General features: G+C 34.8%; 3 protein-coding genes and 1 long non-coding RNA gene across 4 annotated transcripts; all 4 read left to right on the top strand.

Moving 5' to 3' along the window:
- Window positions 1–4585: 4585 nt before the first annotated feature.
- LOC149618570 (putative glutamate receptor) lies at window positions 4586–5616 on the top strand. Its single transcript, XM_089854499.1, has 5 exons — window positions 4586–4674; window positions 4748–4838; window positions 4899–5060; window positions 5165–5318; window positions 5387–5616. Exons 1-5 carry the CDS (start codon window positions 4586–4588, stop codon window positions 5614–5616), a joined length of 726 nt encoding a protein of 241 aa, XP_089710625.1.
- Window positions 5617–11671: 6055 nt separating this feature from the next.
- LOC149618569 (uncharacterized) lies at window positions 11672–14349 on the top strand. The gene is made up of 6 exons (XM_089855255.1): window positions 11672–11807; window positions 11879–12040; window positions 12144–12297; window positions 12366–12589; window positions 12699–12988; window positions 13348–14349. The coding sequence occupies exons 1-6, from the start codon at window positions 11784–11786 to the stop codon at window positions 13559–13561; spliced, it is 1068 nt and encodes a 355-aa protein (XP_089711381.1). The 5' UTR covers window positions 11672–11783; the 3' UTR covers window positions 13562–14349.
- A 5267-nt stretch (window positions 14350–19616) lies between these two features.
- LOC149618568 (pancreatic lipase-related protein 2-like) lies at window positions 19617–23897 on the top strand. The gene is made up of 10 exons (XM_089854498.1): window positions 19617–19638; window positions 20766–21037; window positions 21548–21694; window positions 21762–21873; window positions 21943–22059; window positions 22300–22437; window positions 22507–22761; window positions 23190–23343; window positions 23416–23613; window positions 23804–23897. Exons 1-10 carry the CDS (start codon window positions 19617–19619, stop codon window positions 23895–23897), a joined length of 1509 nt encoding a protein of 502 aa, XP_089710624.1.
- A 917-nt stretch (window positions 23898–24814) lies between these two features.
- LOC149618567 (uncharacterized) lies at window positions 24815–27692 on the top strand. Its single transcript, XR_016375386.1, has 4 exons — window positions 24815–24890; window positions 24997–25068; window positions 26404–27360; window positions 27428–27692. It is a non-coding gene; the product is annotated as an uncharacterized LOC149618567 (long non-coding RNA).
- Window positions 27693–27918: the final 226 nt, after the last annotated feature.

The raw sequence follows: 27918 nt of genomic DNA, 5'->3' as shown, positions 1-27918 counted from the left end.
GAGAGAAGCATTGTAAACATCACAGTGGACACTGACTTAGTGCTTCACTCTCTTTTATTTCCATTTGCCTTTGATAGTGTTAATTTGGCCCTAAAATATAAAAAAGAGTTTTTAAACATTGCAGGTCTTCTCAAATTACGGAAACAAATTTGATCGATGCCGTACTTGATCGTACAACGTTTTACGGGGAGCTGTGCCTACTTCGGGTTCCACCCGAGCTTACTCCCTTGCCACTATTAAAACTATATCTATTCATGATATTCTATATTGTTGGCATGTCAATCGCTATAGTTTATCACGTCATATGGTTCACTCTTGGCTATCGGTACTAAATTTTAGTAGGATTATAAAGACTGTAACAACTGATAAAAAAAGGTGGAAGAAGATTCAAAAGTGTATGACTTTTGAGAGCAACCATCTTATAAAAGGAGACGTGCAACACGAGGTGGAGGTCGAGGTTGTCATGGTATCGTGATGATGATAGTCCTAGTTTATGAATGGTCCCTTTCGTAATTGATCTAAATAAAACAAATGCTTTACATTATTTTAGGGTATTTTAAATTGTGGTAACCAAAACAATCGATGCCTTAATTGATCGCAACGTGCATTACGGTGAATTATGTTAGCAAAGAAATCCACCTCAACTTGCCCCTTTACAGTTGATAAAAAGCAATATGTTTGTCATATTCAATATTGTTGCCATGTCCATGTCTATATTGTGTCAGTTTATTTGATTTAACTCGCTTACTTTTGATGGATTACGATATAAATATTAGCATAAGTTTATCATGACTCTAAGTAGTGATATGGCTGCTACTCCTATGGCAATAGTGTTTGTCTGGCTCCCTTTAATGAAACCCTATACTCTCTCCGTATCATTTATCACCTCAACTTCAATAGAAAATTGTACTGCCTAGCCTAGCGTTTCTTTTATCCCTTATAGAATGTTTCAGGACTGAAACCGCCTCTATCTCACGAGAGAGAGGGATTTTGGGGTTGCTTAAGTAAAATTCGTTTCCCCCAATGCCTGCCTATACGAAACGTAAAAATCTCCTTTATTCCATTGGATGATTTTTTTCATTTGACCCATTTAGTAATCGTCTCGACCGCTTGCTGGCTGCATCGCTACAGAAATTTCAAAATTTTCTCTCTTCGGATCTTAGCGCTATACGAGTTCTGACGTCACAGTAGCCTGCGGAAGATGCCTAGTTGTAACACATATTTGTGTACTTAGAGGCATGATAAACTTATGATATTAGTTGGAGGCAGTAGGCTAGCTTGAAACACGAAGAAACTTTTCTCATTGCGATATATTTGCACGGAATTCTTAATTCAACATAGCTGTTCTGTTTCTTGTTCAAATACCGTGCTAAAACGATTTCCAAGTAAATGAAGATTCAGTTGACATTGGAATCTTTAGTTTCTTTCTTTTTGCTTTGCGATAACGGATCATTGAGCCAGGCTCATAATTTTGGCGTTGTTATTGATTTCAAGTAAAGCCATATTTTCTTTTACGAAGGACGTTATTGGGCAAAATTCTAATCTGATTCGCTGGTGGTAAAGATGGCTCATTTTTTCGAGTCAAGTGAAGATGGTTTCAAAGGTCCTTTTAAGCTTATTTACCAGGAAATGCAGGCAAAATTAAACGAAAAGTATTATTATTTTAACCAAAGGCAAATATTGTTTTTAATCACAGTTGATCTAATTGAAATAATATTTAATTATTTTTTTTTCGTTTGGAGTCTTAAACTTCATATTGTGGGTTTGTACGATTTTGGTAAAGTTTTATCTGAAACTAATGGAACAGGAATGATTGGCTCCTTGCTTCGAAATGTAAGACAGCGCTTGTTGGAAGTAAATTTTGTCGATGTTTATTTTGTTTCCTTATTATAGGAGAGCCATTTCAGTGTTTGTCCGATGCCATTAACTAAAGTGACGCATAGTTATTTAGACTACACTTCCGAGATCAACCCGAACTTTCTCCCTTGCCACTGAAAAAACTCTATCTATTCATGCTCTTCTATATTGTTGGCATGTCCCTCGCTATATTTTATCACGTCATATGGTTCACTCTTACCTATCGTAGTGAATTTTAGTCTAAAGACTCGATCTGATGTTTCTATCTCTAACAATTGACAAAGACGGCGGAAGGAAAGTCAGAAGTGTATGACTTTGGAGAATAACCATCTCACAAACGGAAAGACATGCAACAAGAAGTCGAGGTCGAGGTTGTCATGGTCTCGTGACGATGATATTCCAACTTGCATGGAAACAGTTGTATTTGATGGAAACAAAACAAATGATTTACACCATTTCATAGTATAGTATACAGGGTGTTTCTGAAAAGTCCATCACAAATTAAGGGGCGTGTTTATGGGACCAAACTGAGCGGAAAGTACCAAAGAACATGGGGTGTACAACATTTTGTTACGGAGATATGGCCTTCCAAACATTCGCCCCTAAAACAAGGAAATATCCAAAAATGAGGAGTAACACTTAAGACCGACTAACCAGCTTGTTTAAAATTACTAGACAATTTCAATAGCCTTTAATCGAACAATTGATTTCTACCTTTACTAATCAGAAGCGTATAAATGAGTAGAAGTATGCCTACGGTGGTAATGTAAAATTAATCCCAAGGGACATGATGTTTCAAGATCTTCCCAGCACCAAGTAAAATGGTTCTGATTGAAGGGACTTTTATTAGCACAGCGTAAACAACGTTATTTTCAGGAATTAGTCCAAATGTCCACGGGCGGCATTACAAAAACGAGGCAGTCTTTCGAATGATACTTGGACATGTTGGAAGATCCCTGGCTTGTTCCTGTTATCTCAAACCGTAAAAAGCTACGCAAATCTTCATCATCACGGACAACACTCTTGTACGTTAGGTATGACCTTGAGAAAACCTAAAAGGACATCTCGAATGTATTTGAAAAACCCATCTCCAATTAAGGGGCGTGTTGTTTGTTTCCAACAGAGTAAACTCGCCCAGAGAACAATTACAATGCAGAGCCACGTTTCGGCGTTAATGGCCCACAAAGGTGGTCCCAAACAAAAGAACAAACTTTAATTTGTTTCGTTCAGTAAGTGTTTCATGTGTCATAGATAAAACGCCATGTAATGCCGCCCGTGGACATTTGGACTAATTCCTGAAAATAACGTTGTTTACGCTGTGCTAATAAAAGTCCCTTCAATCAGAACCATTTTACTTGGTGCTGGGAAGATCTTGAAACATCATGTCACTTGGGATTAATTTTACATTACCACCGTAGGCATACTTCTACTCATTTATACGCTTCTGATTAGTAAAGGTAGAAATCAATTGTTCGATTAAAGGCTATTGAAATTGTCTAGTAATTTTAAACAAGCTGGTTAGTCGGTCTTAAGTGTTACTCCTCATTTTTGGATATTTCCTTGTTTTAGGGGCGAATGTTTGGAAGGCCATATCTCCGTAACAAAATGTTGTACACCCCATGTTCTTTGGTACTTTCCGCTCAGTTTGGTCCCATAAACACGCCCCTTAATTTGTGATGGACTTTTCAGAAACACCCTGTATAATTGTGGATTCAAAAATATTAAAAAAGTGCACTGCGGCGAATTATGTTCCTAAAGAAATCTACCCCAACTTGCCCCTTTACAATTGTCATATTCTATATTGTTACCATGTTATTGTCTGTATTGTGTCACTGTATTTGGTTTTCTCTCGCTTACTTTTAATGGATTTCAGTGTAAATATTAATTAGAAACAGTAGCTTGAAATACCGAAAACCTTTTTCTCATTACGATATGTTTATGTTACCACCGAATTCTCAATTCAACATAGCGCTTCTGTTTCATGTTCAAATAGCGTGATAAAAAGGTTTCCAAGTAAATAGAGATTCAGTTGACATAAGAATCTTTATTTTCTTTTGTTTCTTTGGGATAATGGATCCTTGAGCAAGGCTCATAATTCAGGCGTTGTTATTGATTTAAAGTAAAGCCACATTTTCTTTTACGAAGGACGTTATTGGGAATTTTTTTAATCTGTTACGCTGGTGGTAAGCGAGATGTCGGTCACCGCCGTAGCAACAAATGTAAGCTGTTATTTTTCAAATTACTTTATAACATTTCTTATTACCTGAGCTCTTTAGAAATTACAATTTGCTAATAGAATTTTAAGAGAACTTGTTGTAATCAAATGGGGTATCATGCCACTTGTTATATATGTTGATAAGTGAATATCTAGGAAAAACAATAAGCATTTTATTAAGTATAAACTAAGCACATATTCCACTTTTCGTAAATATGTGTTAAATTTTAATTAAAACATTTTCAATGTCTGGACCATCAGTTAAGTTATTTACCTCATTCTTATCGATACTTTTTAAGTCTTCGATCTATCCAAGATAATTTTGATTAGTATCAAGATGTGCTAAATACTAATACTGCTTTCGATTAACTACTATAAACTTCACGATAGTTTCCAAGTGTGCTATTTCAAAAACTTTCTAGTTCGGCAATCGGCGTAACACTCACGCTTTCTAAGTTGACGTTTTCGGTTTAGTCGTAAAGCTGAATTGCATTGTTATATTATTTCATAAAGATGCCTGGTTTTCTTGAGCATAGTGGAGATGGTTTCAATGGTTCTTTTAAGATTATATACGAGGAAATACGGGCTAAATTAAACAACAGGTATTGTTTTTACTCGCCATTGATCTAATTGAAATAATATTAAATTCCAATAACTTTTTTTTTTCGATTTTAGTGTTAAACTTCATATTGTGGGTACATATGATTTGGGTAAAGTTATATCTGAAAATAATGGAACAGGAGTGTTTGGCTCGTTGCTTCGAAATGTAAGTCAACGCTTGTTTGGAAGTAAATGTAGTCGATATATATTCCATTTCCTTATTTAGGAGAGTCAATTCAGTGTTTGTCCAAAGCCATTAACTACAGAGACGCATCGTTATTTAGACTACACTACTGTCTTAACGAATGATGATTGGGTTATTGCTTCAGGAAAACCGATCACTTCTTTTCAGGATCATTTATCTTCACTCACTACATTCGATTCTAACGTAATTAAGACAACACTGTGTTTTCTCAAGCACACAATGATAGTACCGTATTTAGAGTAAAACAATCCCTACTGTACAACTAATATCTATATTTTTGTCTACAGGTTTGGCTAGCATTACTTCTGTCTTTCATTACTGTTCTCTTGTTTTCGATATTTGCAAAGAGCTTTGTCTTCATCAACCAACGTAAGAAAGAGTCTAAACTGATATCATTTTGTTCAACATTACTTTTCATAACGAGATTGTTAGTCAGGCAAGGTTAGACAAAACGAATGTGATGTTATTGTTTACTTTTAAGTAACGATTATGATTTACGATGTTTTTAGACGTTGCTTTAGGGAAAAGGCATCAATATCTACACCAGCGTATTCTGATTGCGGTTTGGATGTTGGGTTGTTTTTGCATAACTGCTTCATTCATGGGATGTATTTTGGCAAGATTTGCCAAGGCGGAGTCTTTAATACTCTATGAAACATTGGAAGACTTTCTCATCTACCCTGAAGTTAAACTGTTTATGGTTGAAGGCTTCCCACCATATGATGATTTAAAAGTATGATTTACGTACAAAAATATGGCAAAATTGTATGTTTATATGGCGAGATGCGAGCCGATAATAAAATATTATTTCAGTTTTCTTCGGATCCAATGAAAGTAAGACTAAGGGATAAAGTGTTGAAAGACAAATCTGTAATGAAGTCAGGCGATGTAAATCAAAACAAAATGTTTGGAGATCTAAAACTAGGAAAAATAGCATTTCCGGCTCTAAAGATATTATTTATGTCCGCAATTAATCTTCGTTGCAAACTTTTTCAAGACAATCCTCCTATATTATCAAAACGAAAACTTGGAAATTCCTACACATTCACACTTTTTACCAGGAAAGACATTGATGAAGAACTGAGGCGAATTGTTAATTTTGTGTAAGTAGAACTATGCAAAGGCAAATAGGAACGCAAAGAAAGCGTTAGTTTGATTCGTGTTGCTTCTGAGTCAACGAAAAAATATTTACTAACCCCTTCATGGTATAAACTAGCGAAAAACTCGAGTACCAAATCAAATGCTAGTAAGCGGGCAAACCGAATTACATTTTCCATTTCTGCAATATGAAATCTGAGATACTTTAACGCCTCAAATGACTCATAAGTCAACATTATGTTTGGCCTACCAAAGAAGCTGGAGAAAGCATTGTAAACCCCATATAGTAGATATTACATTAGTGTCCCTACTCTCTATTATTTCCATTTGCCTTAATTTAGTGGTAATTTGACCCTAACGTCTGCTTTTAAACATTGCAGGGCTTTTCAAATTGCGGAAACCAATTTGGTCAATGTTTTACTTGATCGTACAACGTTTTACGGCGAGCTATGCCTACTTCGAGATCCACCCGAACTTTCACCCTTGCCACTGATAAAACTATATCTATTCATGCTCTCGTATATTGTTGGCATGTCACTCGCAATAGTTTATCACGTCATATGGTTCACTCTTGCCTATCGTAGTGAATTTTAGTCCAAAGAATCGATCTGATGTTTCTATATCCAACAATTTACAAACATGGCGGGAGGAAAGTCAAAAGTGTATGACTTTGGAGAATAACCCTCTCACAAGCGGAAAGACATGCAAAACGAAGTCGATCGAGGTCGAGCTTGTCATGGCCTCGTGACGATGATATTCCAACTTGCATGGAAACATTTGTAATTTATGGAAACGAAACTAATGATTTGCACAATTTCATAGTATTTCAAATTGTGGAATCAAAAATATAAAAAAACGTGCATTACGGCGAATTATGTTCCGAAAGAAATCTACCCCAACTTGCCCCTTTACAATTGTCACATTGTTACCATGTTATTGTCTATATTGTGTCACTGTATTTGGTTTTCTCTCGCTTACTTTTAATGGATTACAGTGTAAATATTAATTAGAAACAGTAGCTTGAAATACCGAAAAACGTTTTCTCGATACCACAGAATTCTTAATTCAACATAGCGCTTCTGTTTCTTATTCAAATAGCGTGATAAAACGTTTTCCAAGTAAATAGAGTTTCAGTTGACAAAAGAATCTTTATTTTCTTTTGTTTCTTTGGGATAATGGATCCTTGAGCAAGGCTCATAATTCAGGCGTTGTTATTGATTTAAAGTAAAGCCACATTTTCTTGTACGAAGGACGTTATTGGGCAAAATTTTTAATCTGATACGCTGGTGGTAAGCGAGATGTCGGTCACCGCCGTAGCAACAAAGGTAAGCTTTATTTTTTCAAATCACTTTATAAGATTATTTACTACCAGAGAGCAATAGAAATTTTAATTTATTAATGGAATGTTCAGCGAGCTTGTAACGCGGTATACGTAACTGTGAGTTTATGCCACTTATTGCTATATTTCTTGAGAAATTAATATCAAGGAGAAGCTTTTAGCATTTTATTTAACTACCATAAAAATTCTCGCAGCCCTTATGTTATAATTCGCAGTAGTTTCTGAGTTATTCGATGGAGTGGAACACCAAAAATCCCATGCTTTTTCTATGGGACGCTAAGCCTAAAATCTGTGAATTATTTCTTTAACATTACGGGAGGGTGTGGGTTCTTATCTAGAAGGGCCTACCGGCCCTCTAGAATTTCCAAGCTTGAAATTGCAAAATCTTCCTCGTTCGGCTGAATACTTTAAACCGAAATTATCAATATCGAAAAGCATTTTTGTCGTAAAACTTAATTACATTGTTATTATATTTTGTAAAGATGCCAGGTTTTCTTGAGTTTGCTGAAGATGGTTTAAAAGGTCCTTTTAAGATTATTTACCAGGAGATATTGGCTAAATTAAACAAGAGGTATATGCTATGTTATTTTAACTACAGGCAAATATTGTTTTTACTTTCCGTTGATCTAATTGAAATAATATTTAATTATTTTTTATTCGTTTGGAGTCTTAAACTTCATATTGTGGGTACATATGATTATGGAAGCGTTTTGTCTAAAAATAATGGAACAGGGATGATTGGCTCCTTGCTTCGAAATGTAAGACAGCGCTAGTACGGAACAACATGTTGTCGATGTTCATCTATTTCCATATTATAGGAGAGCCAATTCAGTGTTTGTCCGATGCCATTAACTAAAGAGACGCATCAGTATTTAGACTACACTTCTGTCTTATCGTATGATGATTGGTTTATTGCGTCAGGAAAACCTATCGCTTCTTTTCAGGATAATTTTTCTTCACTTACTACATTCGACTCTCAAGTAATGAAGACTTTACTATGTTTTCTCAATCACATAATGATAATACGGGAAACCCTCATATAAGCGGTTCCCATAATAGCGGTCTTCATAACCACGGTTCCCAAAATAGTAGGACTAAGAATAGTTCAATTCTTTAGGATTAGCACTGCTATTTCCCAAACCGCGGCAGATGATCTTAAACAGTAGTTTCGAACAACGTTTTCGAAGCTGGTTTTTGGAACCACGGTTGCTATTTCGGGAACTGATGATTTTATTTTAAATTTTGTCTACAGGTGTGGCTAGCATTACTTGTGTCTTTCGTTACGGTTCTACTGTTTTCGATATTTGCAAAGAGATTTGTCTTCATCAACCAGGGTAATAAAGAGCCTAAACGGAAATCATTTTGCTCAACATTATTTTTCATAATGAGAGTGTTAATCAGGCAAGGTTAGTGTTTCTAAATGAAGTTATTATTTAGTTGCGTGTACTCAGTACGTTTCATGATGTTTTTAGACGTTGCTTTGGGGAAAAGGCATCAATTTCTACACCAGCGTATTGTGATTGCGGTTTGGATGTTGGGTTGTTTCTGCATATCCGCTTCATTCATGGGATGTATTTTGGCAAGATTTGCCAAGGCGGAGTCCTTAATATTCTATGAAAAATTAGAAGACTTTCTCAACTACCCTGAAGTTAAACTGCTTATCGTTGAAGGCTCCGTACTGCATGAAGATTTAAAAGTATGTTTTTGATACAAAAAAAATGGCAAAATTGTATGTTTTCATGGCGAGATGTGAGCCAATATTAAAATATTATTTTATCCTAATAATATGTAATATTATTCCAGAATTCTTCGGATTCAATGAAAATGAGACTATTGGATAAAGTGTTGAAAGACAAATCTGTAATTAATATAGCCGATTTAGATTTCAACAAATTGTTTCGAGATCTAAAACTGGGAAAATTTGCATTTCCGATGCTGAAGCGATTGTTTATGTCCGTCATTAATCATTATTGCGAACATTTTCAATTCAATCCTCCTATTTTATCAAAACGAAAACTTAGAAATTCTGCGACATTTACTCTCTTTACCAGGAAAGACATCGATGAAGAACTGAGGCGAATTGTTAATTTTGTGTAAGTAGATGATAGCGTACGTTTGATTCATGTTGCTTTTGAGTCAACGAAAAAATATTTTCTAACCTCTTTCATGGTAAACATTCGAGAAACACTAACTAAAGCATGTGTTAGTAAGCGGGCCAACCAAATTACATTTTCCAGGTCTGCACTAAATAATCTTAGATATTTCAACGACCCGAATGACTGAGAGAGAGAAGCATTGTAAACGTCACCAGTGGACGCCACCTTAGTGTCTTACTATCTTTTATTTCATTTTGCCTTTGATAAAGTAATTTTACTCTAATATAATCAAATTACTTTTCAAACATTGCAGGGCTTCTCAAATTGCCGAAGCTAATTTAATCGATGCTTTACTTGATCGTACAACGTTTTACGGCGAGCATTGCATACTTCGAGATCCACCCGAACTTACTCCCTTGCCACTGATAAAACTATATCTGTTTATGCTCTTCTATATTGTTGGCATGTCACTCGCTGTAGTTTATCAAGTCGTACGGTGCACTCTTACCTATCGGTAGTGAATTTTAGTATTAAGACTCGATCTGATGTTTTTATCTCTAACAACTGAGTGATAACCACGGTGGAATGAAAGTCAGAAGTGTATGACTTTGGAGAGTAACCGTATCACAAACTGACACACACAACAGGAAGTGGAGGTCGAGCTTGTCATGATTTCATGACGATGATATTCCTACATTATAAATATTCCCATTTGTAATTGATGGAAACAAGACAAATGCTTTACATTATTTTAGGGTATTTTAAATTGTGGAAACGAAAAATTGTGGAAACGAAAACAATCGATGCCTTAATCGTTCGCAAGTTACATTGCGGTGAATTATGTTAGCTAAAAAATACAACCCAACTTGTCCCTTTACAGTTGATAAAAATGTCAGTATATTTGCCATATTCTATATCGTTGCCATGTTCTAGTGTGTATTGAGTCACTTTATTGGGTTTTCTCTCTTTTTCTTTCAATGGATTACGGTATAAATGTTAATTAAGAAACAGAAGCTTGGAATAGGAACAAAACTTCATTTACTCATTTCGAAATATTTGCACCGAATTCTTAATTAAACATACCTCTTCCGGTACTTGTTCAAATAGCGTGATAAAACGTGTTCCAAGTAAATGAAGATTAAGTTGATATAAGGAACTTAATTATTTTTTTTCTCCGGAATAATGGAACATTTGCAAGACACGTAATTCGGTCGTTGTTTTCGATTTAAGGTAAAAAGGTTTTTTTTACGAGGGACGTTATTGGGCTTAATTTTATTCTGAGTCGCTGGTGTTAAGCGAGATGACGGTCACCGCCGGAGCAACAAATGTAAGCTTTAATTTTTATTAGCAAATTATAAAATTACTTATTATGAGAGTGCAATAGAAATAGCAAGTTATTAATGGAATGTTAAGCTAACATGTTGTAATCAAACGGGGGATAAATCTATAATTTTCTGCAACTTGTTCCTCTCTTTCATGATTATTAAGTATAATATCAGCACAAAGTCCACTTTTTTAAGCACGTCTTTAAATTTCAATTAAAAAATTTAAATATAAAGTGATTAGCCTCATTTTTGTTGATGCTTTTGTAGTCTTGGATCTATCAGGGATAGATTTAATTTTATAAGTAGTAATGGAGAACGGTTAATATTTACTTCAGTCCGACTCATAGCCCAGTATAGAGCCCCTTCCTCCAACACGTAACGAAAAGTTTAAATTATCTTATTGGCTGGCTCACTAAAACTACGTTTTGATGACGTTGCTGACGGGGACGGCGAAAAAAACGTAATTCCTTTTTACCTCTGTCGCTGTGACCCGCCTCTTATTTCATACCCCCCCCCGTCCCGTGGAAGGGGGTCCAGGAATTTGACGCGCGCCCACATTACTCTGTTCTCCATTCCTACTTCTAAAATTAAATCTATCCCTGGATCTTTACAACACCGTTCTGATTAATGTAAAGATATACCAATACTGCTTGCGTTTAACTACTATATAAATTCACACAGCCTGAATATTTTTAATTTCCAAGTGTGAAATTGCAAAATCTTTCTCGTTCGGCAGAACACTCAAAAAACGTTTTCGAAACTCACATTTTCGGTTTTGTCGTTCCATTGTAATATTATTTTATATAGATGCCTGGTTTCGAAGACCCAATAAATCTTATTTACCAGGAAATACAGGCAAAATTAAATACCATGTATTGCCATGTTATTTTAATCAAAAGCAAATATTATTTTTACTTGTCTTTGATCTAATTGATGATGTTTATAGAAATAGTATTAAGTTTGTTTTTTCTTTCTTTGAAGTGTTAAAATTCATACTGTGGGTATATATGATTTTGGTTACGTTTAGTCTGAAAATAATGGAACAGGAATGGTTGGTTCGTTGCTTCGAAATGTAAGACAATTAAACGCTTGTACGAAAGTTAATATTTCCATGTGTTTATCGAATGAATTTTCCCATTATAGGAGAGCCAGTTCAGTTTATGTCCCATGCCATTAAATGACGAGACACATCGTTATTTAGACTACACTACCGTCTTGACGTACGATGATTGGGTTATGGCGTCAGGAAAACCTATCACTTCATTACATAACCATTTATCTTCAATTACTACGTTCGATTCTAATGTGATTAAGACAACACTTCTTTTGTCAAGAACATAATGATAAAACCGTATTGAGAGCAAATGATACCCAACTGTATAAATAATATTTTAATCTTTGTTTACAGGTTTGGCTAGCAATACTTCTGTCTTTCGTTACCGCTCTGGTGTTTTCGATATTTGCAAAGAACCTTTTCATCATAAACTGTCGTGCAAAAGAGTCTAAACGCAAATCATTTTGTTCAACGTTACTTTTCATAATGAGAGTACTAGTCAGACAAGGTCAGACAAGTCGAATAAGAAGTTAATATTTACTTTTACGTAACCAATACAATTTATGATGTTTTTAGACGTTGCTTTGGGGAAATGGCATCAATTTCTACACCAGCGTATTTTGCTGGTGGTTTGGATGTTGGGTTGTTTCTGCATATCCGCTTCATTCATGGGATGTATTTTAGCAAGATTTTCAAAGGCCGAATCTTTAATGATCTACGAAAAAGTTGAGGACTTTCTCGACTACCCTGAAGTTCAACTGCGTTTGTCTGATTTACACCCGCTATATAAAGATTTAAAAGTATGTATTAGATACGAAAATATGTCAAAATAATATGTTTTAACGGCGAAACGTGTGAGACAATATTAAAATATTATTTTATCCAAATAAAAATGTAATATTATTCCAGACTTCTTCGGATCCAGTGAAAAAGAGAGTGTGGAATAAAGTGTTGAAAGACAAATCAGCGATTAAACATGTAGATGTAGATGTTATCGAAGTGCTTGAGGATCTAAAACTGGGAAAAATAGCATTACCGGTTGTAAAGCGATTATTTATGTCCGTGATTAATCATTTTTGCGAACTTTTTCAAGAGAATCCTCCTATTTTATCAAAACTAAAACTTGGGAATACCGACACATTTTCGCTCTTCACCAGAAAGGACATCGATGAAAAACTGAGACGAATTGTTAATTTTGTGTAAGTAGAATGATAGTACCATGCAAAGGCAAATGGAAACGTAACTAAAGCGTACGTTTGATTCGTGTTGCTTCTGAGACAACCAAAATTATTTACTAAACCACTTCATGGTAAATCAAGTGCGGACAAACGGAAGAATTATATTTTCGAGGTCTGCACTAAGAAATCTGAAATATTCTAACAGCCCAAAATTACTCAAAAGCCAAAGACATGATTGGTCTACCAAAGAAGCAGGAGAGAAGCATTGAAAATATCATAGTGGACACTACCTTAGTGCCTTGCTCTCTTTTTTATTTCCATTTGCCTTATTTAGCCGTAATTTGGCTCTGAAGTAAACGTATTTATTTCAAACATTGCAGGGCTTCTCAAATTGCGGAAACCAATTTGGTCAATGTTTTACTTGATCGTACAACGTTTTACGGCGAGCTATGCATACATCGAGATCCACCCGAACTTACACCTTTACCACTGATAAAACTTTATCTATTCATGATCTTCTATATTGTTGGCATGTCACTCGCTATAGTTTATCACGTCATATGGTTCACTTTTGCCTATCGTAGTCAATTTTAGTAGGTCTATAAAGACTAACAACTGATAAACACTGTAGAAGAAAAGTCATAAATGTACGACTTTTTAGAGTAACCATTTCACGAAGTGAGACGCACAAAACAAGGAAGAACTATTTCCCAAAATAGCAGCAGCTATTTTTAAAACAGAAGTTTTAAACAACAGCGCTGTTTTTGTAGATTCGCGGTTGCTATTTCGAGAACTCTTCTTGGACCTGCTGATACAAGCAGGGAGGAGACACTTGAGAGGGAGAGTTAGTCTAATGTTAAAGAAGCAGTAATATAAATGGAAGGGGGGAAAAAGGGAGGGTAGGAATTTTTATCTCTCTCTCCCTCGATTCCGGCTAAGGCGCACGCGCGAGTGGCGGTGGTTACAACGCTCCCACTTCCAGTTCAAAGCCGGTTTTTAAATTTTACGCATGCGCGCGGACACCGCGGCGAGTGACTGACCTAACGCCGGAGAGAGACGAGTTTAGCCACGAAGCGAACCAATTCTGTTCTTATAATTACTCCCATTCAAGTCCCTCCTCCCTGATACAAGGTTCATCCACATAATAAGAAAAATTACTGAATATCCTTGTTTTATACACAAAAATCGTGAAAACTCAGTTAACCACACGTAAGAAACACGCAAGCATTATTTACTCCGGGAAAAGTGGGCATTCATCACTGCGCAAGACAACAGCCTGTACGCGTTGTTATTGATTTTAGATAATTGCCAAATTACTTTGGATGGAAATATAACAGAAATTGGATTTTGGGTATGTGAGAAGCCGGTTACCGCTGCCGCGACACTTGTGAGCTCTATATTTGTATCACTTTATATTAAATCTTAAAATTTATCTAAGAAATTAATCGTGGTAAAAGAGTAATTAATGGACTATGGTATATATATATACATGTATATAATGACAGAAGTCCGAAATACAAAAGAAATTTATTATCTCATTTTTAAGTCTTTGCACCTAATTCTTATTTCAACACAGCGCCTTTGTTTCTTGTTTAAATCGCTTGATTAAAAATTATCTGAGAAAATAGAAAACTGTATTAAAATAAAAGAATAGCTCGTTAAATTCTGTTTTAAAATAAACCGTGAAGGTTTAGTTAAAGTAAGAAACTTAATTTTGTTTTTCGCTCCAGGATAATCAATTCACGCGTTGTTATTGATTTTAAGGCAAAGTCATACATATTCTTTTACGAAGGACGTAATTGGGCTAAATTTTAATCCTATCCACTGGTGGTAAGCGAGATGTCGGTCACCGCCACAGCAACATATGTAAGATGTATTTTTTTATAATGACTTTAGAGTAATCATAATTTTCATAGCACTATACAAATTACAAATTATTAATGGAATGTTAAGCGAACTTGATAAATGAATGTATAGTAAAAGCATTTTTTCGTTTAACTACTAATGAAATTCGGGAAGCGCTCTTATAGTCGTTTATGATGGTGTAGCTTTGGTTTTTTGAACTGAAGTAGTACTAGGTCAAGTGAGGTAAGTCACGTTTGTACCAAAATAGTCTTAGGTTAGGTTAGTTTAGGTTTTGATTTTTGAACCCCAATATTGTTAGATCAGATCTTTTTTGTTATTTTAACCCCAATATAATTTGATCAGTTTAGATTTATTTTGGTTTGTTTATATGAGTCCAATAGTCGTACGTAAGTCAGGTTAGCTTTGGTTATTTGAACCCTAATGGTTTTACATCAGCTAAGGTTAGCGTATGATGATCTGGATGTACTACTGTAGGTTTAGGAATTATTCTAAACTCAAGGTAAACACTACTATTTCGAAAAACAGCAGTTTGAACAACGCCGCTGTTTTATTTGAAATCGCGGTTACAATTTCGGGAACTACTGTTCTATGAAATGCTAAGGCAAGTATACATTCAAAAATCACGCAGTCCAAATGTTATAATTTCCAAGTTGACAATTGCAAACTCTTGCTTATTCGGCAATCCTCAGAACAAATAAAATAGGTTTCAGAGGTTGACATTTTCGGTTTAGTCGAAAAGTTTAATTATATAATATTTTATAAAGAGCCCTGGTCTTTTCGAGGCAAGTGAAGATGGTTTCATAGGTCCTTTTAAGCTTATTTACCAGGAAATATTGGCAAAATTAAACAACAGGTATATGCCATGTTATTTTAACCAAAGAAAAATAATGCATTTAATTTTTTATTTTTTTTTCGATTGGAGTGTTAAATTTCATGTTTTGGGTGTGTATGATTTTGGTAACGTTTTGTCTGAAAATAATGGAACAGGAATGATTGGCTCGATGCTTCGAAATGTAAGTCAGCGCTTGTTTGGAACTAATTGTTGTCGATGTTTAGTGTATTGCCTTATTTCAGGAGAGTCAATTCAGTGTTTGTCCGATGCCATTAACTATAGAGACGCATCGTTATTTAGACTACACTTCTGTCTTAACGTACGATGATTGGTTTATTGTGTCAGGAAAACCCATCACTTCTATTCATGATCATTTATCTTCACTTACTACATTCGATTCAAATGTGATTAAGTCAACACTTTTTCAAGCACATTCATAACACCGTGAAACCCAAATGCAAATTTAATATTTTAATTTTTGTGTACAGGTTTGGCTAGCAATACTTCTGTCTTTCTTTACTGTTCTATTGTTTTCGATATTTACAAATAGCTTTGTCTTCATAAACCGACGTAATAAAGAGCCTAAACCGAAATCATTTTGTTCAATGATACTTTTCACAATGAGAGTGTTAGTCAGGCAAGGTTAGAAATTTAACTAGTCGAAAATGAAGTTAATATTCACTTGTCTGTACTCAGTACGATTTATGATGTTTTTAGACGTTGCTTTGGGGAAAAGGCATCAATTTCTACACCAGCGTATTCTGATTGCGGTTTGGATGTTGGGTTGTTTCTGCATATCCGCTTCATTCATGGGATGTATTTTGGCAAGATTTGCAAAAGCGGAGTCTTTAATATTCTATGAAAAATTGGAAGACTTTCTCGACTACCCTGAAGTTAAACTGCTCTTGGTTGAAAGCTTGCCACTGCATGATGATTTAAAAGTATGTATTAGAGAAGTAAATATATCAAAATATTATGTTTTAATGGCGAAACGTGTGAGCCAAAATTAAAATATTATTTTATCCAAATAAAATGTAATATTATTCCAGACTTCTTCGGATCCAATGAAAATGAGGCTATGGAATAAACTGTTGAAAGACAAATCTGTAGTTGAACTAGTCGACGTTGATTATGACCGTATGATCGAAGGTCTAAAACTGGGAAAAATAGCATTTCCGACTCTAAAGCTATTATTTATGTACTCGATTAATCATTATTGCAAACATTTTCAAGACAATCCTCCTATTTTATCAAAACAAAAACTAGGAAATTCCGACACATTGACGCTCTTTACCAGGAAAGACATTGATGAAGAATTGAGGCGAATTGTTAAGTTTGTGTAAGTAGAGTGGTAGTGCCATGCAAAGACAAATAGTTTCGTAAAGAAAGCGTACGTTTGATTCATGTTGCTTCGAAGTGCTAGTAAGCGGGCAAATCGAATTACATTTTCTAGTTCTGCACTAAGAAATCTTGAGATATTTCAACGCCCCAAATGACTCAAAAGTCAACGTTATGATTGCTCTATTAAACATCGTAGTACACAACCTTAGTGCCTTACTCTATTTCCATTTGCCTCTATTTAGTGTTAATTTGACCTTAATATCTACTTTTGAACATTGCAGGGCTTCTCAAATTGCCGAAACTAATTTAATCGAAGTCTTACTTGATCATACAACATTTTATGGCGAGCGATGCTTATTTCGAGATCTACCCGAACTTACACCTTTGCCACTGATAAAACTTTATCTATTCATGCTCTTCTATATCGTTGGCATGTCACTCGCTATAGTTTATCACGTCATATGGTTCACTCTCGTCTATCGTAGTGAATTTTAGTATAAAGACTCCATCTGATGTTTTTCTCTAAGAATTTATAAACGCGGTGGAAGAAATTTCAGAAGTTTATGACTTTGGAGAGTAACCATGATCTCCATAGACAATTCCTTAATTTCACGGAGAGAAATCAACAATGCCTAAATTTGACCTTTCAAATTGTTCGTTTATGTTTATATATTGTACAGGTTAATGTTAAGTGTCCGGCCAAAGAACCTAAACGCATTTTATGGTATAGGTCAGGAATATATAGAATTCTTCTACTTGGTATCTTGACCTTGCCATTTTCCGGGCCTTGCTACTTGAACTGAAGTGGACGAGGAGTAGTAACTGTCTCTTCTGACGTCACGCAAATGTACTTGAACTTAAAAGCCAGGTGACATTGACGTAGCTATCGACCTATGAGCGCCGGACCCGAATGTAAACATGTTCTCTCTGAACAAGTAGTTCTATAGTCGACGTGAATGACCAATGAAACGCGAGGAAGGAGGAGAGGGAATTAAGCCCTTCCCCTTACCTTCAATCAGATATTAGCGTGGGATCTATGGCTTCTTAGGGATACCAAATAGAAGAACTATTTATTTAGGTATAGGTCAATATCTAGGACAACATAAATTAGTTGTTGAATTATTTCGCACCATTTTCGTAAACGTTTGATGCATTTTGAATATATATATTCATGTCTCTACACAAATTCCCGTTAATGTAGAGTTTCCGCCCACATAACTTGTTGACATGTTCTTAGTCGTAGAATTTTTCCTCAAATTTTGACATGGTTTGTAGATATGGAATATTGCAATTATTCACTTCTTTAACTAGTTAACAACCTCAATAAAAGAATCGATGTAATACTTAAGAAAAACTTGGAAAGGTTTCAAAATTTTAGATTATTTTTGGTTTGGTAATTCGAAATCGTGAATTTTCGATCCAAAAACTTTATTTTAATTTTAAATAGCAACACGTCCAAGGTCAGTTTTAAATCGAAACTGTCCTTCATTTTGCTGTTTTATTATGTTTTTTTACGCTATGAATGCGTAGTGGCGTTGATTTATTTCAACTACGACAGGTTTTTAATGACATTTTCGCTAAACCTTTACCGTTCATATTAAAAACCTTACTACACAGCTTTTAAGTAAACACGTCGACGTAACTGACATTAACGTCAGTCCCTTTGTCTAAAAAAGTTGAGTTGTTTTTCAGATCTAACGGAGTAGCACGTAACCAGGTTGCTCAATTTATCAATCGCAGTTTCATCTTAATCCATCATTAAATTCCAGATTTCGATCGACTTTGTTTTGTTCATAGATTCCTATAAATAAATAACTGCGAAAGTGTAAAGATTGAGTTGCCCTTTAGGTACCTTGAAAAGTGTACGATGGAAATCCAATTGCTCTTCGGTTTGCTTTGCGTTTGGTTGCCATACGGAAACGCGATTTGTAAGTTGAAATATTTTCAATTTTTGCAGAAATTAATTCGCAGCACAATTAAAGAAACTTCTCTAGTAATACTCTTATAATAAGAAGCCCACTAAACTTTGAATGTTTGTCCATAAGTAACGTAACATTATTTTGTTAGTTGCCCGAATATGACTCATAGTTCTCCATCGAGGTCTAAGTCGCAATTGCTCGTTGGATAAGTAAACCAAGGTGCATTGATGTGGGTTGAAGAAATAAGATATTATTTTACAGTGGGTTCAAGAAGTAAGGCCTTATTTTAGGGTGGTTGCAAGAAATAAGGTGTTAATTTAAACAGGATTTATGAGAATTATAATAGTAAGTTTAGATTTAGTTGTACTAGTGAGGTTCGCATTGTGAATTGTGGTTTAACTTTGCTCGATAGCGAGAGAGACAATTACCACAATTAAAGGTTGCGCATCGTGGTGCTACTTACTCAAGTTCTCTGTTTGAGTCATAATATTACAATTATTGTAATCATTTAAGAAAATAAAAGAGAGAGCATCGAGAGGCTATTCACTGAAACTATTCTGTACGTCTTTTAAGGGTTAAGCATTTGTTACGGGTTATAATATTTTTAGTGTTATTAAAGGCTTCGCATCGTGGGGCTACTCACTTACGTTTTCCGTTTGTGTCGCAGTAACATAATTAGAACAAAAGTAGAATGATTGAAGTTGGAATTACGGGTAATCATTTCAGCACAGTTAATAGTAGCGCATCGAGGGGCTATTCACTCTAATTTTCTGTACAATGTGGCTACTATTACGAGCCCAGCCCTTGGGTCGTCTTGTTCCTTTTATATTTAGAAAAAGGCCGTTCTTTAAAGGTATAAGGTTTTGTTTTGTGAACGTTTCCTTTCAAGACAAACAAAATCATTCGATTCCTCGAACACAAAGAATAAAAACAACAATGGATAAATGTATTTTTACCCTTTTTTGATAAAATGTCAAAAAATGTCAGTTTCGTTACAGGTGTTTGAATGAATTCCATAAAAAACACAATTGTAGTATATATATCTCACAATCAATCAAATAGTCTTTGAACATAATAAATCATTTATATTTTCTCGATTTCATTTACCACGTAAATATCATAACGTATTCGTATTTGCACTCCCTTTAGCAAATCTTTTAAATATTCATATTAAAGGTCATGTTATAACAGAGATAAAGCAATTTATTAAGTTTAGAAAAATAAGAAAAAATAATCAATTATTATATTAAATGTACTTCCGTTTTAAATCAAATCGAAAATTTCAATAACGCAGGAAGGAAACATTGTAAAATAAGATTAGAACCGATATTTAATTTTTCACTTCCTCCATTTTTCATTTTTATTTGATATCACATTTAGGTAAAAGAAAAGTGAGTTTTGTGATTTAACTCACTTCGTAATTTCATTTTAAATTAAAAGCATCACTTTAACAATGCGTCTAATTTTGCTTGTATTGTTTTACATCTCTTTAGGAGATGCAGTTGGTAAGATATTTAGTAATACAAGTTGTAAATCATAAACTTGTCAATATTATTTGGTCCTAAGTACAATATAGCATTTTCAAAAAAAGGGGGTCGCTGTATCGACTGATTAAAACGGAACATCTGGTATGTGGACAACAAATATTATAGATAGGGCTTCATAGTTACCAGTCCTCCAGCAAACTACTTATTGTTTCAAGCCATTTGTAACGTTTTTGTTGTCCAAATAACTTAATGTTCCGTTTTGACACATCAACGTGGTCACACAGTAGACTCTATTCAACCCCTAACAATTGAGAAGAGTATATGAATTATAAATCCATTTATTTTAATTGCAGTTGACATAGATAAATGTATCCCTGATCTTGGATGCTTCGATTACGTCGGGGACTTTTACCATCCCATTTATCGTCCGTTCGCCTTACTCCCAAGTGATCGAGAAAAAATCAACACTACATTTCGTCTCTACACGAAAAGCAACCCAACAACGCCAATTTATCTGAACAACTCTGATCCAAATTATAACTTTACCTCAACACCATTTAACGCCGAAGATGAGACCAAGATCATCATTCACGGTTTCAGAGAAGGCGAAAGCGCTTGGATGACGGTAAATATTCCATGACTTTTTTCCATGATGGATGGCCCCTTAAATTTAACATAAGATATTTCATAAGTATGACGCTACCTATTCGTCGTAATGCTAGAGACTTATAGCTCGAGCTAGTTCGAGAACGACAAGCGAGAATTGAAGTACTACACTCATTTTTGTTGTTCATCATCCATTTAGTCCGTACTTCGCCTTTTGACAGCGCATCACCACGCGTCACTTTACGAGAATCTATAACCTACGTCACTTCATGACAGCTATCAGTAACTTATGGAACATAACTTATGAACTTATGATCTAAGTATGAAACTAATAGACGAGGCTAATCTTATTAAGGGGTTATCCGTAAAACACCATAATCATAACTTGTTTAGAGTGTCTCTAAGGGGAATATGTCAAAGAACATTTTTGACTCAAAACCACCCATAGAATCACCCCACTGTACTTCGATCCTACCACCATTTTGGAGCACACTTTGTTTGATATTATTATTATCTGTAATCTCTCCAGGATGTAAAGGATGAGGTTCTGAAAAGGATTAGTGCTAACATTATCACCGTGGACTGGAATGGTGGATCTGGACTTCCATATACTCTAGCTGCCACCAATACTAGAGTTGTTGGTGCCGAAGTTGGGTTTTTGATAGAAAAACTAGTGGTACGTCATGGCCATGGGTTCTTTCATACACCGAAAACTATTATAATGACATTGTGTATTTAATTAGAGTCAAGTCAGTGCAAATTTAGATCGTTTTCACATCATTGGTTTCAGTTTGGGTGCCCATACTGCCGGTTATGCTGGTCAAAGACTTCAGGGACAAATACGAAGGATCACAGGTTGGTTATCAAATTACGTAATTATTATAGGAAAATTGCTTGATTAGAGGTATTTTCTATTTGCTTTAGCTCTTGATCCAGCTGGACCAATGTTCGAGGGAATGGGTACGAAGGTGAGACTGGATCCTTCTGATGCCAAATTCGTTGATGCAGTTCACACCGATGCCAAGACCTTACTTCAACTTAGTAAGAGGTTCTTAATTATAATGAATGCACAAGCGTGTTTTTAAATGGTTCCTTGATTGCTTACGTATATTTCTTGTCAATAATTTCCAAGTTTCAAACATATTTTGACATGGCTTAAATAGATACACTGCATGTTTTACCTTGCTTGCATTTAACTCTGGGAAATCGTAGTGTGAGCATTGACCCTACCTCACAAAAATATGTTTTATAAGTCAGTAATTGAATTTTTCATCGCAAAAGGTTTCGGAACGTCTCAGACCATGGGTCACATCGATTTCTATCCCAATGGAGGACACGATCAACCAGGATGTCCTCAGAGTGATCCTGAAAAGTTCAAAGTCATAACAATTGATCTAGTTGTTAAAGGATTAGACACTGGTATTTTTTATTAATAAATCTATCTAATATTTACTCGTGAACTTAATTTGATTCCATCTATTCATTAAGCCGGAGACGAAGTTGCTTGTCGTCACCGCAGGGCGTACTACTTGTTCCTGGACACCTTGAAGAATGACGCTAAGGAAATTGGATTTCCTTGCAAGAATGAAGATAAATTCAACGACGGACAATGCGGTACTTGCGGACGAGACGGAGAACTATGCGGAGTCATTGGATTGGAAGGTGAATCGCTTAAACCAATCACAACGCCCGAAGGAGGAGTCAAGTTGTTTTTGAAAACCAGTGAAGAGGAACCTTATAAAAGTAAGTTAAACCATGTAAGTTAATGACTTTTGTCCTGGGAAGTATAATACTAACGCTGTTCGTGGATCTTCTGTTATTTGTTAATTCAAATGACAGGTCGAGTTAGTTTATTATTAGGCCTACTGGAGCGCAATTCAGGCTTCTAACTAAAATATGAAGAGTGACGTATAGATTTTGTAACAATATAGTTTCGAATACGTTCGGGATCTTATACTTCCCAGGATAGAAGTCATTAACTTCTGGTAATACCAGGAAAAACATAAAAGGGACACGTGGAATTCTTGTGGGTGCCCTTTGATATTTAGTTATGTGGGGTTAGTTAATTGGCTTCATCAAAGAACAAAGCGTCATCAATGTCGGAGAGCTAAAGATTCCCGTGTCTCTTCTAAAGGTTTTTGCTAAATGCTTAATGTTTATTTTTAAATTAGAATATCACTATCAAATCACTCTGAGTACACCAAAAGATGATTCCAGTCGTGGCAGGGGAATTAACATTTTCATTAAAACTGTCAGTTTTGGTGGAGTGAACGCTACTCTTGAAGGTGAAAATGGAGAAAAGGAATCTGTTCAACTGACCTCCGGGTATTTTAATGTACAATTGTTCTGAATCAACAAGTAAAGTTTTAACACATCTGCTTTCCGTTCCCACATTAGAAATCAATTGTTTGAAGCAAGCACTGATTATCGGTTCCTGGCTATATCGAGTAAAGACCTTGGAATTTTGAAGTCCATTTCCGTAACGTTCACAAAATCCGGTTCCTTCGAAAACATCGTTAGACTTAATTGGAGAGTGCGAGATGAGTTATCACTTAAAAATATCAAAGCTGTGGCCATGGACAGGCTGAAAATATTGTAAGTACCACAAAGTGGGGTAATTGTAACATGATTCTTCCCAACCTCACTATATTTGGAGCAAGGTTACTAAACCGAATCACATTCGCGATAAATAGTTCCCTCGCCTTTACACTAAACGTTATCGCTGCCGTCTCGATGTCTGATAATGTCTTTAGTATTTATGCATATTTTTTTAAACTAATTTCAGGAAAAAATCGGAGGAAATATCCACTTATTGTTCGGAGAATAGTAAGCTTCAATCTGGAAACGATTACCAATTTTTACTTGGAGGATCTTGTTGAAAATAAATACTTTATTAGTGAACTTGCGTAGTTTGAATTACTTTCTAAAATATGCCTATATACATAGCCAAATATTTAGTGATAAATAAAAATATAAATGACAAAATATTTTTCGTTCGTGTATTTAAAAAGGATGGGGATTATGATAGTAAGTTTAAGCATTGCAATTAATTGTATTACTAAGGTTAAGCATTGTGAATGTGTTTCTACGTTTTAGCAGATTTTCGGATCGAGTGGGCTATGGCCTTGTCTATTTGCAGGTGCTGCATTGTGCCGCCATATAGCAGAGTCACTAATATATTTAAGGCTATTTAATGGAACTTCTTTTTTCACTCCACTAAAACCACTCGACGTAAATATTGCTTTCGACATTGGAGCAGTATTAAAGGTGACAAGAAGGCTTTTAATTCAATTTCAAAGGATCTATCATTGTCACTACAATAAAACTTCTCCATGGGAAATTCCAATTGAAACGTCAACGGTTTTGGGCGGGAAAAGATGGCCGTTTACAATTAGCATTTTTCATTTTAAAATAAAATACAATTAAATAAATTAGTGTAAAATTTAAAAGATTTCACCTTGAGGGAGTCGAGATATACACAATTTTAAATTATCCCCATGTTTCGGAAATAACATACTTTACGTTGTCGTTTCCATGGAGAAGTTTCGTGTTTACGACTCATGCAATATTGCTCTACACTGAAAGTTTGCTCCATTGTGGCAAAAAATATTTCCGTGGAGTAGTTTTAATGGAATAGAAACAAAAGATTCATTAAATTGTCTTAAATATACTTGTGACTCATAGAATACTGCTCTATGTTGGCATAGCCGCGCAACACTGCAGCCATAGCACACTCATTTCTCGCTCACGCACGCAATGTGCTCGCGATGAGTGCGTGATCGAGTGGGCCGTCAGAATTATGACACGTCAGCTTAAGGACGGTTGGAGGTTTCACGACTGTGCGTAACGCTGGCTAAAATAACCCGTATTTGGTAATTAATTAAGGTTTTTATTATAATTTTTCATCGTATTTTAAGTGAAAGTGTTTGTATATTAATTTTAATCTAAAATGGGCTATGAAAATCTGCGCAAATCAAGCTAAACCCTGGATTCGAAAAGTGGGTCAACGAGGTTAGGCTTAGTGTGGCGAAGGCCTAGCCTTAATTTTTAGTAAGTACTATGTTTCAAGTTATAAACTTTCAACTCTAAATTTTGTTAAAATCAAGAGTATAGGGGTTACAAGTTTATTAATCAAGCGTGAAAATTAATATCTTGGAGTGTAAACGTAGTGAAATTATCTAGGCAGTATTGGATGTTGCGGTATTTTAGTGTTAAACTTTGGCTTTAATTATTGCTTTAATCTTGGCCTCATTTTGGCAAATGTAAGGTTAGTTTCTCTAAGCTGGGTGTAAATTTTCTGTTCTGCAAATATTTAATGGAAAACGTTCAGATTGACGTTTCAGATTAATAGTTTGCGGCTCAAATGCGTGAGCCCCTGTAGAAATCTTAAATTTGTCGAAATTTGTTGATAGGTTAATAATGCAATTGTTAATTTGCGGAAGTTTATTGTAAGCTGACCCTTCTTTTTAGTTTACTGAATTTATTTAAAACTTATTGCGAGATATTGCTGTGTCATTTTAAGCCACTCAGAAAATGTCACAGTAAGGAAATTTTTGAAAGATCGATATGAATATTTTCAATGAACTTAATTTATTGCTAATTTACCCCACAAGAGAACCGTTCGCACTGAAGCATCTAGGATTGGTACGAGTTGCAAAGTTCAGTACTTTACCTTGGAAGGTTTTAGCGAGTTTGATAGACTTTGTTTATTAATTACGACCTTTGCAGAAATTTAAGCCTTAGTTGATATTATATTTTGGTTACCAAACTATGGAGGCAATTCTTGAACCTTTTAAGCGAGTTATCGCTGGTTTTCGATCAAGCTTAGATGACACTTAAACGTAATCTATTGGTGTAAATGTGGGTGTCAGGTCCGTTTGTTTTCACCGTAACAGCACTATTTGTGTAGTTTAGCCATATCTAAATGGCTTCTTGGAAATAATTTAGAAGTTAAGTTTGGGGATTTAGATTAGATTGGAATCTTTCAAATCGTTAATTTTTAGCTTTTATGAAAAGCAATGGCACAGTATTCATGATTAACATTTATGTCATACTTAATCTAAATATTTGAAATTAATCTTATTACATTTTTGAATCGTCTTAGCTAAACTTTCTAGTTAATTGTAGCCTGAATTTATTCCTGGTTTTACTATTCAGTCTTTTTAGTCGATCTAAAAGCAATTCAAAATTATTATTTATTCCCATAATTGATGAATATTTCAAGATTTACACTAAACCGTATTAATATTAATTTTCCTAGTTATGTTTAATTATTTATTTGAAAGTGAAATTTATGTTATTTTAAAATACTTGTGCCATTTAAAATGATAATAATTTTAAATTGTATTACAATGTTTGAATTGAATAGATTTTACTTCATTTTAGCTGTCATCCATTTCCAAAGGAGCAACTTATGTTGGATTCTAGAATGAATTACTATTATTGGCAAAATGGCTTGCAATATTAAACCCAGTACAATTCCATGCTCAATTCAGGTCTACACTTTGATTTTACCCGTTGAAACTGAATCTCCTTACGAAAACAATTTAGACCGCGTGTGAAGCATTTTAGGAACCTAGAGCGTAACAATAATTAAATCATATTAATAATAATACTAATTAGGTCAATGACTAAGGACAATTCCATTCTTAATTCAGGTCTGCCCTTTGATTTTATCCGTTGAAAGGGAATCTCATTAGGAAATCTATTTAGACCGCTTGTGAAACATTTTAGCGACTTAGTGCGTAGCATTAATTAAACATTATTATAAATATATTACCCTACGTAATTATTTGGCTATTAAGTTTATTATTTAGTATTCTATTTATTTTTAGAAGGGAAGTGCTTGTGTCCTGTTCATTTTAGGGATTTTTTTGCGCCAGGACATAAATAAAATGCTTAATTATGGAATAGGTGAGACTGGTCCTAGTCCTCCCTTTTAAGAATAATGAACCTAATCAGGATTTTAAGTGTGAGATTCCCTTTTCGGTATTAAGGTATCTAGTTTACTGTTTTAATTATAAAGATTTTTAGAGGAAAAAGCGCTTGTCAACTCGTTGAGGGACTTTTGTAGGATCGAAATAAATTTCTGATTTATGTCTAAGGTAGAAGGTTGCATGTACGCTTTGTCCTTTAAAAATAATCACCATTTTAAGCGGGGTTAAGGCAAGGCAAGGCTTAGCTTTTTGTGGTATTATTTTTCCTTCCCTCTGAACACCTCTATTAAGGTATTTAGTTTAATGTTATGCATTTGCCATTTATGCCAATAATAGTCATTTGTTTTATGCCGAAACATTTTGCGTTACTTCAGGCGAGACTACTCCAGTGGATTTTCATATTAAGGTAATTAATTTGAAGTTACGCATGTGCCATTTTTTTACAAATAATAATGAGAATTTTTCTTGTGCAGGAACATTCTCACGAGTCGACTTCATTCATCTAGTGGACTATCATTGGAAATCCCATACTAAGGACGAAGTTTCCTGGTTTTGGGGGGCTCCACAGCGGGCTTTAGTTTAAATTTAATAATTCCCGAGTTAAACAGGGACTTGTTAAATTTAAATTGGGCTCGCAAGGCTTACGTGGGGGGTGGTTCAGTAAGTATAGCTTAAAGTTTCGATACTAGGGGTGGAACGAAAAAAACAATCGCTGGACTTATAATCATTTTTTTGACCTTTTTTGCGTGGTTTTTTTTTGTATTTTTATTAATTTTTTTATAAATTTTAAATTTTTTTTTATTTAAAAATTCTTTTTTATAATGTTTTTGCCTATTTTATTTAATAAAAAGGTTAAAAAGGGGCCTAAAAATATCACCCTAAGTCCAGAGGCAAAAAAATCGAAACCAAGTCTAGTATATTAAAAATTCAAGAAAACAAAGAACGAGGTTTAAGGCAAAATTTA

This window comes from Phalangium opilio, unplaced genomic scaffold (genome assembly GCF_054372755.1).
Source record: "Phalangium opilio isolate 3A_F unplaced genomic scaffold, DU_Popi_V2 ptg000209l_1, whole genome shotgun sequence".
In the NCBI taxonomy this organism is placed as follows: Eukaryota; Metazoa; Arthropoda; class Arachnida; order Opiliones; family Phalangiidae; genus Phalangium; species Phalangium opilio.
Note: the sequence above shows the minus strand (reverse complement) of the source record. Positions and strands in the feature narration are given on the sequence as shown.